Genomic DNA, 14,362 nt, shown 5'->3' with positions numbered 1-14,362 from the left:
CCATGTTTCCAGTAATTCAAATTGTATGTAATTTTGAAGCTACAATTTTGTTATACTGTTTTCTATACATCGATATACCTTACCAATCAATAACGTTTGATTAGCAATTATGATTTTCCAGTATTGTTTAACAGATCACGTGTTTCCATAGAGACATATAACCTGTAACCATAGAGAGAGGTTAGAAGACGGATTATTAGTCATTCTCAATACCTGACTACTTTATATTTCTTTTATAATAACGAACTGTTTTTTTTATATATAATTTCTACAAGAGATTAATAAAACATTCTACAAGTCACGTTCACATTAAGGTTGTGTAAAGGTAAAATCTATAATAGACATTTATAGAATAAGCTTAATGCAGCCTTAGATTGTAATCAAACATATTCAGATCCCTTGGGTACCAGCCCATTGTATCCGTAGTTGTCCTTTCATGAAAACTAGACAATAATCATAATTATAACAATTATTTTTTGCAGCTGTGGAAGATTTGTATCGGCTATTTCCGTCAGCCTCCGGATAAATTCTAATTAGGAATAATCGGCGAGGTGTTCCGAAGTTAATTAAGCAGCAAAATATCGGTACACGGTTTACTCGGTCATATAATAATGTTTGGTGATATTGTGTTTACTGTTACATGAAAAAGTAAAACACTTTTCAGAAAACAATAATCAATGCATACAGTTTTAAAGAACAAAAACGGAATGAACCCTTATTCGTAGTGTTAAATATATAATAAATAATTAAAGCGTAAATAATATTTTCAGATTTTTTCTTTTATCCATGTTTATTTTTCGTTTAAGTTAAGTCGTATTTTAAAGCGGAGCATTTGCGTAACAATATTTGTTGACTGGTGCTAATAATTTCAATTCATTAACTTCAATTTGATACGCAAAAAATGGATGCCGTCAGCAATCATTCTCAACACTACCAATGTGGATTGCATTGTATTGTTCCCTGCGGTCTGGAGACCGCAGGGTATTGGTACGCGTCATGGAGGAGCACGTGACCAGTTATCGGTACATGGAGGAGCATGTGATCTGTAAACCGTACATGATTGGTTAATTGACCCTTTCGAAAACCTGGCTAAATACCATTTGCCGGTACGTTACGGATTTACCTCTATGGAATTAGGCAGAATTACATCTAATTAAGAACAAAAACAATTACGTGATATTTCTAATTTTCTATAAATATTTTACCGTTTAAGGTGGAAAAACTTGAATGATGTGTTTGAAAATTATCAATATTTCTTTAATTTGTATCTCAAATTTTACAGACAATAAATTGTTTACACTGAAAATCTACAAAATTAAAATATCCGATCGTAGTGGCATCTGCCATAATAAATAAAGATATTTTCTGCGTTAACTTGTGTGTTTACTTTATTTCTTATTTATTTTTTGCTCGGAATTATTCATAAAATGGTAGGCCTATTTAATCATTTTCTTAAAAAGAAATAATTGTTTTATGTTCGACCTTCTCCGGTCATCAACGGTCACCAGTTTCCAAAGACCTTCTTCTATATTGATCGACTTTATGTTGTCCCACCAAACAATGTTGAAAATAGTTAAATGAAATATCTTATATCATTAAAAATGTTCCCCGCAGGAAACCATTTTACTTGTAATGTATTGTATTGAGTTTTGTAATAATACTATTGTATTGTACCAGTATATCGGTTAATTATAAAAACAGCTCAAATAGAAAGAGCCTAAACATACTGAATAGTTTATAATCCTAAAATAGTTTATAGAAAACTTATTGGAATTGAAGAATCTATGTTCACACTCTCTTCCCAAATTATAACATAATGTTGACATCAGCATGTGTTATTAGGTATATGTACACCATTTACAATCGGGATGCAAAAGGAAATAATCTCTGCAGTTGTTGCTGGTGGTTTCCTTTTCTGAAGGTATTTCTATGGATTATTATCTTTGATATTGCACCTAGGTTCACTAATTACAGAGTGACATTCTTGAAACATCTTAGCAGGTATTTTCCTTGAACTTGTAGTTTGAATAAATATCACATTGCTAGCGCATTAGAGAATTGATGGCTGAATATGTGAATACAGATATTTTGCAAAAACATCGTCTAATTTAAAATGGTTATGAAATTTTCTAACCTGCTACTTTAAGACCTAAATATCACAGAATTATCAGGAATATGTGAAAAGTCCTAATTATGCTTTCATGTTATAAATATTTAACTTCGTGAGGTTAGCCAAATCTGGAGAAAATATACTATATAGTCTATAATAATCTAACGCTTTTAGTTGTTAAAGTGATAAAAATGTGACTGTCGTTCATATAAAACAATTAATTTGAACAATTGTCTGAAGTTCATATTAAAGAACACTTGACATCTACCTTCGATCATCAGCCTCCGAACGCAAGAATACTTTATCTGCCACCGGACGCAAAAATCATTTTTAAGCCTCCGAATGCAAGAATAATATATAAGCATCCGAACGCAAGAATACATTATCAGAGTGGCACCGATACGCTAAATGTCGCACTTTCCGCTAGATTTCGTACTATTGCCGCTAAATGTTACAACCGCCGCTGAATGTCTCAAATATGTTGCCGTAAAATGTCGCAAAGATGCCGTTGAATGTCGCACAATTTTCCCTTACGTTTAAATGCCACAACAATACCGTTAAATGTCGCAATATCTAAATTCATGTTAAACAACTGGTACATGTTATGTCATTGTTAACCTCATGTATGTGATCTGGGGACTATAGCTTTCTATCACATAGAAAAGGATTTGTTGTGATGTACAAAATAATTTTTTGAAATTAAAGTCATCTTAGTCGATATTATAATTAGACGACCACAATTTATGCCAAAAAGCCCCTTGGTGTTAAACACATTTGTTTTTCATTTAGCAACCCAGATGTCGCGGATTCCAGCTACGGAATCAGCTTGAGAAGATGGATCTATTTATTCTAGAAAGATTCAATGAAAATTTAATCTTAGATCGGATTTTTAAAAAAAATATTTTGTGTCGGTATTTCACCTACAAGCATGTTTACCTGTGGTTTATCGGTATTAAAGGTATATTACTATATGTATGATTATTTTGCCACAATCAGATTATTGTTTTAAAAATTTGCAACATTACATTAGGTCACGTATGCAAAATATCAATCCAGTATGTCGTTTCTTGATAACGGAAAATGCTTGAAACTTGCCAATATTCTTCAATGCACCTATCGCATTGATAACTTTTCCATCCTGAGAAAATAAATTAAATGAAAATTTAAAGACATATTCTACAGTTAAAGCAACTTTGTAAATATGACCACTGTTAACCAGACTGCACTTTACACTGATGGAACCGAAATGATAATACCGGTATAGAGATACATGTCCGGAAGCAGACTGAACCTATCTATACTAACGGTTGACTAACTTTAGAAATATTTGTCTGGATATTCCCAAAATGATAGACAGGTCTAAAAATGGAAGCTTGAAAAGTTCAGGGCTTGCAAATATGAACAGTATTTCCAGTGCCAGAATTGTCGGTTGCTCAAGTTTTATATTTTCTTCTATGCAGTCCATCATTTTACCTATTATATTACAAGTAGAATAAGACGGATATAGAAATTAAATACATTCTTTGGCAAAAATGCCCCCAGGTTACTATTTGCAATATTATCTCCCATATTTAATGCATACAAAATGTTTTTAAAACGTTCATGTTTTGCAAAAAATAACTTTTTCTGTAATATTCATAGAATGAAAGGTTGAAAAAACTGTAAACTCAAAATTATCTAAGAAATTATATGTGGTCATTTCAAAATTTCATAGCCGACTTAAAAGGACGTAAACTGATAACCCGATTAGTTTGCATAACTATTGTGGTATATAAACCTATTCAAGAAATATGTGTGAGAAAACCAGCCACCTTATCAATAACAATATGGAAATGGCATATTAATTAAGTCTGTCCTTTATTAAATCGGTGGACAACTCTTTGTCCCTCTCTCGTAAGAGACAGGGAAACCTGTGATGCATGTATATGGTCGCACGGTCACTTTCCTTACAAAATGTCCTTGATGAATGTATGTGGTCGCATGGTCGAAAATATCTAATAAGTGTTTTGGTACGGAAAAAATATAACTCATTTAAAAGCCTAATAATTAGGACTTTGTTGCTTCTAGTAGATTTTTTTAAAACCTAATATGGTTAGAACTGTGATTCTCCTAAATAGGAGAGATAAAAAAAACCTTTTCACAATATGTTACTCCAAGTAACAACCAATAAGGAATTCTTACTTATAATTAGGAGAAATAATCCCAATAACAACCGTGTAACTCTTAATAAGACGCTCAAAGGCCTAATTAGGAAAAATAAATCTATCATTTGGAGATAGGAAATAAAATTAGGAGGCGATTCAAAAGTCTAAATGTAAAATATAAACCTAATTTGAACTTTGTACCTTCTAAATGTTTTTATACAGACGAACAACTAAGAATTTTATTACTCCTAATAGTTTTTAAAATCTTCTAAATTGGACATGCAAAGTCCTAATTAGTTTTTTGACATTAAAACGTCACACCAACTCATTAAGATCATATAGCGATTTCCCAGCTTAACTGGTGGAGGAAATCCTCTGGTTGCCTGTAAACTTGAGAAGGATCATCGACGGTCCATAAGCTAGCTGGATAGCTTCCTCACATAAAAGAGTCCGAAGTCCCTGGCGGAATTCTAACCCACAGCGGTGAGGGACAAGTAGATGGACACTAGTCTATAAATTTCCAAATGTACGAAAACAATTATACTTAAAGATAAAGATGAGTATTATATAACATACCTTACTGGTAGTGAAGTAGCATACTATACTTAAATCAATGTTTTTTATATTTTAATTGCAAACAAAAAGGACATATAAAGTGTACTGCTTTATGCAATACCATAAATAAAGTATTAAATATCATGTGTGATAACAAACCATGAAAAAATCATATGTGGATGTTGACAATAAAATGCTCATAAATAAAAAATTAATAATTCATCATATAAACGCCATATTAGATAATGCAGAACTAGATAAACATTTTTGGTTTAAGAAATATGTGTAAGAGTATCCAAATGATATGTTTTATTATCAATATTTGAAATTTTTCCTGTAAATGTACTAATTGTAGTCCAATCCACTTCAAAAAGCATTTTTCATTATGAGACTGTAGATTAATCCGACAGTCCTTTATGTAGATATGTATAATGTTTATTGTAATTTAATACCACATATTAACTTAATTTTATCATGAATATACATCTTGTGACATTAAATGGTAGTGTTGCGACATTTAACGGTAAGGGAAAATCGTGCGACATTTAGCGGCAGAAGATTTTGCAAGTGCGATATTTAGCGGCGGAGACATATAACGGTGCACACAAAAAACGGCGTTGAATGAAATAAAGAACTTATCTTGGAAACCCCATACAACGTGCCATGTTGATTCAAAAAAAGAAAAGAAAACTAAGGCCAAGTTGTAAATCATTTTTGTGGCAAAGACATAAAAACTATAGGTTATTTTCAAATTTTATTTCGAAATTCTACACATTTTATCTGTATATTCTGTATTCAAACCCTCCAAAGTAAACATGATCTGGATGTGCGGTCACTTGAAGAACAATGTCTCGTGCGAATGTTGCGTTAAAACAGGCTGATATTTCTGTAAAAAAAGGTAGTGATAGTCAATTTGTTGAAAAACGTGTATAATGATTAAGAAGACATTTCGCAGCGAAAATTTAGGTTTAAATCCTGAACATATCTTTTAGAAATGTAAACGAGTAACATTAATATTTTACCTTTAATAATAATAATAATTTCTTTATTGAAGGAAGGTAACATATGCAGATATACCATCGTAGAAAACAAATAACATATCTTAATTTTCAATTTGGCCTTCTAAACAATATATGGAAACACAAAACATCATAAAACAATGACAATTATTCCATTAAGATTTTGCCCTATAACAAACAAAATTTGATCTATTTTTGACAAACGCTTCTTTAAGATATTAAATAGCATAGCAATCATCAAAGGATCATTCATGAAATCGTCTACGTGATTCAGAATGAGGTGTAGCTTATAAATAATGTGTTCTTGCAGAGGACAAACCAACAGTGAAGTGAACACTAACAACAGTTCATGTTGTACTCCTTATGATAAAATTTGTGACAGACTTGATCCTGTTTGTCATAGTGATATATTATTTACACATCTCATTTACAAATATTTTGACAATTTTACATGCATAATACAACATTTAAGGCTATCGCGAAAATGTACATGCATAATTTGCTTTCTTTTTAAAATATACTTACTATCATCAAATGGCCCCAGGCGTTCATTCGTAGCCTTTTCCGTTATATTGAAGAAATCGCCACCTAGACTGTCTCTTATACAGATAGTTCTTCTCAGCTAGAGGAGTGAAAATGACAGATTATATCCGAGAAAATAAAAAATGTATACTTAGTAATAATACAAATTCATAAAGTCATACTATCAATTATAGGTATAAGATTCATTTATTAAAAATGAGAACAAATTATTTATTTCTTTTATATATATTGTCTAACATAAAATATTTAAATTATTTTAATACCTCTTTCACATTTTGAAAATGTAGCATGGTGTGTCCTTTGGGATAATGCCAGTTGAAAATTCCATTGGTGCATTCTGCTGGAACATTAACAGTTGTTATGACATTGTCTGATTTGGGAAGCCTTCAAAATAAAAAGGATAATACAGGTACTAATTTTGTCAAAAATATTAGTTAAAATTGTCTGCTTTACATAATACTCAACAGATGTTCATACATTCATTTTAAAATCGTATTTTTCTGAATTAAACCACGGATTAAATTGTAATTTAAATCCGTGATTAAACTAAGTGTCTTAAACATCAAGGTTTAAATACAAACGATGATATATTTCAATTTTCGGTGTAAACTATTTGTAATTAAGTATTTTTGATCAAATACAATAAAATTGTTTATATAATATATTCCAGAACTTACTCGTTAGTATATTCAGTATATTCCGGACATACGTCACATGGCTTATCACAGAAAAGTCCGGATGCGGAGAACACGCACACCAGGAAATAAATCAAATGGATCATCATCATTACGTGCTTTTTTTACCACCAATAATGCTAAGCTGTTTTAAATCCGTTTTAAGTATGTGTATACAAATATAATTAGAACTATGAGGTGAAGTAAGTTATTTAAATTACGTTTTACTTTAAATGTATATATAAACTACGTCCGTACGATAAATGAAGATATTCGCTCAAAACGTTTCTTTTTATATATAGTTCGGTTTAACGACCTTGTATAATTAATTCGTTAAAATACATAAAACAATGACAAATGACATCCTGTTCCATATTCGCATATATTAGTTTTCTTAAATCAACAATAAGGTCATTAACATGAAATATAAATATTTAACTTTAACGACCCTGTTGTTTAATTCTTTCGTAAAAAAAATATTTCACAACAACATCACACATGACATCCTGTACGATATCCGCATATACACGTTTTTCCAAAATCATCTCGGGAATTTACATGAAATATAAAGAATTAACAACTTTCATAGAAAAAAATAAGGATATGCAAATGAAGGTTATGTATGTAATCATTTGTATTCTGTAACCAACATGATACGTAAGAATAACAAAATAATTTTAAAGATCATGTATGTGTGATTTATATTATTATTGTGTGTGTACCACTCTTGCAAAACATTATATATGTATATAATTATGCAAACAAAACAATTTTCAAACATAGAAGAATACGCAAAATGTGTACTGCAAATATTTGTGCACATAATATTTAATCAATAAATTATATGCATTCATTTCTTACTTAGAATTTATAGAAAATAAATTTCTAATTACCTCCCTTAATTTACATGCAATGTTAAATTCGATATCTTTATAAATAATGCTTATTGGAACTTACAATATTGACAAATCTTAATTTGAGCATCATATATATGAAATAAAACCATGAAAAAATTGAGTTACAAGATCTTTAAGGCATTCCATAAATCAATTTCGATAATAAAATTACTGTTAATGATCAAACATTTTGATTATTATCTGTATTTTAAAGGCCTGTTATACGCCAAAATGTTTTATCTTTATTTAAATAAAAAATAAATAAGAATAAAATAAAAAAATCTCATATTTTCATTCGCCATTTACTTAAACCACCTTATTTCTGTTGCTTTTTGGACAATTAGTACATTTATAGTGATTAAGTATTTTTGTATTGCATTAAAAATACTACCGGTACTTTGTTAACATTTTGATAGTTTTTATGAGATTTTATTTCAGATTTAGTGCTTCTTTCTTCAAATAACAAGCATCTAACATCTGCTAGAACCATTATTTAAATGTCACAAAACTCATGTTTGCCCGACTTTAAAGAATAGAGAAAATAAGAATCCCTAAAGAAAGTCCAAAACGACAAAATTGAAAATCTTGCAGGTTAGGTTTAATTGAGCCTGTATATGGACGGTACTGTCAAATGCAAACTTCCGTCCACGCCCTTAGCACCGGCTTAAACAGAATTCAACGTTTAAACATGAAAGTGGTGAAATTGTGAATTAAGAAACATCCGCAGATGTGTTCATACGGGGGTTATCATGGAACCTTCAATGTGACACGTTAGTGCCATTCCATGAAAAGCGGCGTATGGTCCCCAAATAAAGAAATGTGTTTGCCCTAAACGAGAAAACAATGGGCGGAACTAAATAAAATGGAATTTTGAAAGGGGATCAGAGGTTTTGAAGCCTGCATATCGCAGATATGTCGTCAAAAGACAAAGTTAAAAAGCAAGCAACATATCCTGAGTGTGATTAAACATTATTCAAGTAGGAATATTGGAACCACCCAACTAGAAAATGCCAAATTTTGAAAATTAAATGTTCCACATACACAACAATAATGTCGTGCTGAACGATCTTTAAGGATCGGAAATATAACATCCCTGATAGAATATATGGTAGACTTTTTACAGCCCCCCACCCACCCACACACACACGGCACAAACAACGCTGATGTGGCGATAAAATAGAGAAAATAAGAATCCCTAAAGAAAGTCCAAAACAACAAAATTGAAAATGTTGCAGGCTCAGTTTGATAAGTCAAATTTATTCAATTAATGTTTCAAATATGTAAACACCTGAACAACCTATGTTATGACATTATCGACTAGTCATTGTGATTATTGGAGAAACCAAAAGGTAAAGACCGAGCGGCAGACATCAAACACTATCTAATTTAGTCACGTCTATCCCTTCATTTCCGATAAATATCACTAACATATACGTTATAGCTGATGATTATATATTATTATATTATTTTCAATATATGCAGGTGTTTAACAATGCTTTCATTTTAGGAATTGCAGATTGTTTGTTTTTATTCCATTTAAGGGAATGTTTTCAGTTTTGAAAAATTATATGTAAGGCAATTAAATTCCCTTAACGCTTTTGCAAAGATTATATTTAAGAAATCTTTATATGACATTTTGACGTTTTTAATAAGGTATACGCAAATTATATAAATGACAGAAAACGTCGATCGCATACAAGAATATATTAGTTTCTCAAACATTTACACGCTGTCTCTCGATGGCTCTTTAATTTTAGTGGAATAAATTAGATCACTTTGAAAAGGACCCCTTATAGCAAATTTATACGATCTAAAATTGATAAAAACTCAAACAAAAATGAAATGACATGAACGTTAAAGTTCGTTACAATAGAACGAAATACAATTTTTCAACTTACAATAGATATGTACCAAAACTAACTCTTTCTTTATAATTTGATTTGGTGTCAGTGTTGCCATGGCAAACTAAAATTATTGCATTTGAGTGAAATAGCAGTGTTAGAATAAAGTAAAACCCCAATAAATCCCAGATTAATTCCGCCCTGTTCATGAATAAATATACTGTCCTTTATAACACTGCACGTTTGAAACAGGGCTTTTCACTGGATAATCGTGACGTTTATATATTTTATATACACTGCTGCTGTTATTTTTATGAGGAAAATTCTTTATTTTGCTCTAAAAAGGAAGTTTGATGTATTATAAATTCGTTCTAATGATTCTTGACATATCATTTGGACGTATATAAAACGGTTGTTTGAAATATAACCGTTTATATAGGACAATATTACCTGTCAAAAACAGGGTTTTTTTCCTTTAAAAAAGGAAGTTTAATGTATTATAAATTCGTTATAATGATTCTTGACATATCATATGAACGTATATAACGCTTGTTTGAAATATAAACGTTTATATAGGACGATATAACCTGTCAAAAATCTTTATAGCTAAGAATATACATGTTAATAAATTCGTGTATATAAAACAAACTAATACGAAATCTGTTAAGTATGTCTTAAGGCTTTTCGTCAGAAATTCGTAGGAAGAGTCATGGATAACAAGCATAATATTAGAATGACCGGAAGAAAAGTGTTATATATTGTGTACTGCATAATTGTGAAGTACTTTATAACCCCTTCTTTTATGCTATGCATCTATTCAACAAGACAAAACTAATACACGTTTGTATAGACAAAATAAGGTACATGGTGCAACAAAAAGGTATGTTTTATGTCACCGCCTCCGTGGTCGAGGGGTTAGAGTCGATGACTTCTAATCCAGTTAACTCTCTGGCATGGGTTCGATCCCCGGAAGATGCTTTGGTAGTTTAGCGCGGAGGAAGGTAGTCTAGTACTGGTGTAACTCTCCAGGAACGATGGTAAGGAAACTACCCGCCTATATGACTGAAATACTGACGGGAAAAGGCGTAAAATTAAACAAACAAACAAAACAAAATGTTACTGTAGGGACTCCGTATGAAAGAGCACATAATGAACATTCCGTGATTTTTTTAAAGGTAATTAGTCTCTATTAATTGTTGAATGATATAATATAGTTAATTAAGTCATTGGTATTTTATGCCATTTTTAAGTATCGATTGCATTTAAGATTGTGTGAACAGTGTGTTGTCGTTGTATTGCTAATAAGAATGATAGTAATTAAGGTACGGATGAAGCGGAATTATAGTTACAAAGTTCATAAATGTTCTCCAAGAACAGCAAATACGATTGATTAAAAAAGTCTAAACTTAGAATCATGTATTGTAAGGGAATGTTCCGATTATAAACATATTATTATTATCCGCCTAAATGAGCTATTTTAGCTACATGTTGTATCTGTTAACTAATAAAGAACAAATGTAAAACTGCGTTGGGAGACAGGAAAAATAATATATTTTTGACCTAAGCACTAAACGCTGAGAGGGGGAACATAATAGTCGCCGCCTAATGCCCGTTGTTTGTTGACAGTCGTTATAAACACTGGTAACTAACCTTTTTTCCACAATCCACAATGTAGAGTTTGGCAAAACTAAAAAGGAAATACATATTGTTTGTGTTTTCGACATGCAGACGTTACAGCGTGCAAAAATAAAACATAAGCACCAAATTGAAAGACAACATCGAAACGGTGATTATGAAATTGATTGTCGAACTGTGATTGTGAATGGCGATTAATGTCACCTTACGTAAAACGGTCTATTGCATTTTAAGACATTGTGTTGTATTTCGCTTTTCGCTGGTGCTGCGTAACAACAAGCCAATTAAAGATATTAAATACATTTTCATTTTTGAATCCTTTGATAGCGCCGCCTGACAACAAGCCATTTAAGAATGGTTGGCGTGTTTCTTTTATATAAATGCTAGCGCTGCGCAACAACTAGCCATTTAAAAAATTGTCGACGCGTTTTTGTCCTTCCGCCCTATATGAGCGCTGCGCAACAACAAGCCGCCATTTTAAAATGTTTTACATCTTTTAGTCCATTCAAACCTTTGCTAGCGCTGCGCAATAACATCTTTTTTAAAATGGACGACATGTTTCCGTGTTTCCACTCTTTACTAACGCTTCGCGATAACAAGTTAAAAGTTTAAAATTGTCGGAGTGTTTTCGTCTTTTCTTTATGCAGTACCCTCTTAGAAACCTTCTTAATAATAATTCGTGTAACGTATTATTTATAATTTGAAGTAGTTATAAAACTGATCTAGATATATAAAGTAATTACTTTTTTTCCAAGGTATTGACTAATGCTTGAATGTGTAAAACTACGCATGAATTCTGCAAAAGTAACACAAAATTGTGCAATTTAATGGTCGAAACGAGCAGCCTTGTAAGTAAGTGAATGCACCTATTTTTAAAGTAAATCTGATTAAAAGTAATAAAAGAGCGCATATGGTTTCTGAGACATTATAATTCAAACTTCATCAAACATTAACAAATTTCCAAGAAAATGTTTGTCATGCAAGATAATTCGTGGCTATAAAAACGGCAATAAAACCCGTTTTCCCCGTGTATTTCTTTGTTTTCTGAACTCGTAAACCTGGTCACCAGTTTATTGAAAACATACCTAACACATCTTTTTTATCTTTCACAGCATTAAAAACCATTCAAAGATATTAAAGGTATAGGATTTCATTGAAAATCATATTCACAGATTTGAGAAATTATTATTTATTTACAAAAAAAACCCCATCATTATTTGTAATCGATTGATCCAATAAAAACCAAAAGATACGGTTTGTAAATATTTATTACAAATAGATATTAAGAGGATATTTTTTCGTTTGAGTGAAATATGGATATATTTTCACGAAACATGGTAAAATGCCACATATTTTCACAAGCCGGGACGGCGAGTGAAAATATGTGGCATTTTATCAATTTGAGTGAATATATACATGTATACCATATTTCACGAAAAACGAAAAAATAACCTTTTTATTTAATTTCATTATCAAAGAAAAATGGTTACGAACCCCCTTGCCTGCTACGCAATTGCAACTGTACAGCGCGCAGTAATATAATTATTGTCTTGTTTTGCACGCGATATTTAGCGCTACATTGTGATGTCACGTAAACAACTTTTTAAACGTCTGTACAGCGTTAATGACTGAATGAAAGATATAGGTGTTCGGATTTATTTTCTTAGTTAGACCATTTTCTATCATTCTAGATAGTTTTCAAATCAATATTCAACAACAAGTTGTCATTTATTTATCAGATTTTGTAATCAAAATGGCGAAAGAAGTCCCCTAAAATAAATATGAGTTTTGACTCCGCCCACTTTCATATTTATATTTCATATTTATTTTTTACAAATATGAAATATATTTGACTAATATAGCACCAAATTTCATGGGTAAAATTAAATAAAAAAGGTATTTCCTATCCTATACGACGCGCCCAGGTTAGCTATATTTATAATTCCCGCGTTAAGTCGCGATGGTGCTTGGGATAATCACGTGATACTGTAACGGCAGCCATCTTACGATACGAAAATGCCTGGCCCTCCTCGGATAGTTTCTTCTGCCGAAAATATAACATGAAATTGATACTTGCAATTCAAAGTTTGTTTCCTAAATAAAGATTATTATTTACTTATTGCAATTTTTTTCTTTGCACGGCTGCATATATATGTTGATGTTTTGTCATTGGCTGAAACCATCACGTGATCAATACACATTAAGGTGTGCACTTATTTAATTTTCATTAAAATTATGCCGTTTATCGGACATACAACAATTGTATGTACAAATGTACAAATAGATTTTATAAAACAATCTTAGAAGTATTTAAAATAATAAAAATCATTGTTGGAAAATAATAAATGCATATAAATTGTAATTTTGCGTATGACAACTCACCCCTAAACAAAACATAATAGACTTAACAAACACAAGCGTCTGCTTCTTTACCTAATTATGTAGTTGCAAGATCATGATCAGCAAACCAAATTTAAGAGCAAACCTATTGTAAAAATCAAAGCACAGAAGGCGCTGAATTTGTTTGGGTCTCAGAATGTCAGAAAGGTGAAGGTTGTGAGATTATAAAAGAATTTGTTTTTGTAAAGTGCCACCAATGCTTTCCAGCGTTTAAATTGAAGAAGATTGGCTATAAGACTAATTGCAACACTGATATTCAATCCAATGTTTATTTGACTTAAACAATTTGACAAAAAAATGAGTTACCTTAACTGGGATTTGAACTCCAGACCTCTCGCTTCCTAAGCGAGCGCGCAAACCCATCCGCCACGGTGAATTTATGTGTTAACGGTCTGAAGAAAACCATATTATTCTAAATTAGGGTTTGTAACGACGCTAACTGTTGGTTAACACTTGTGTAAATAATCATGGCGCTTACTATAAGCATGTATATTTATAAATGATAAAACAATATTAGAAATCTTCGAGCATTCGGGAATTATTTT

General features: G+C 31.3%; 1 protein-coding gene across 1 annotated transcript; it reads right to left on the bottom strand.

Annotated features, from left to right (window-relative positions):
• Nucleotides 1–5,550: 5,550 nt before the first annotated feature.
• Nucleotides 5,551–7,360, bottom strand: LOC132750186 (uncharacterized). The gene is made up of 4 exons (XM_060740131.1): nt 7,049–7,360; nt 6,635–6,755; nt 6,354–6,450; nt 5,551–5,695 (listed from the first exon to the last, which is right to left on the bottom strand). Exons 1-4 carry the CDS (start codon nt 7,156–7,158, stop codon nt 5,586–5,588), a joined length of 438 nt encoding a protein of 145 aa, XP_060596114.1. The 5' UTR covers nt 7,159–7,360; the 3' UTR covers nt 5,551–5,585.
• Nucleotides 7,361–14,362: the final 7,002 nt, after the last annotated feature.

Source organism: Ruditapes philippinarum, unplaced genomic scaffold, assembly GCF_026571515.1.
Source record: "Ruditapes philippinarum isolate M1 unplaced genomic scaffold, ASM2657151v2 ctg5296_1_1_1_1, whole genome shotgun sequence".
NCBI classification, from domain to species: Eukaryota; Metazoa; Mollusca; class Bivalvia; order Venerida; family Veneridae; genus Ruditapes; species Ruditapes philippinarum.
The sequence above is the reverse complement of the archived record's forward strand: the minus strand, read 5'-3'. Positions and strand labels throughout refer to the sequence as shown.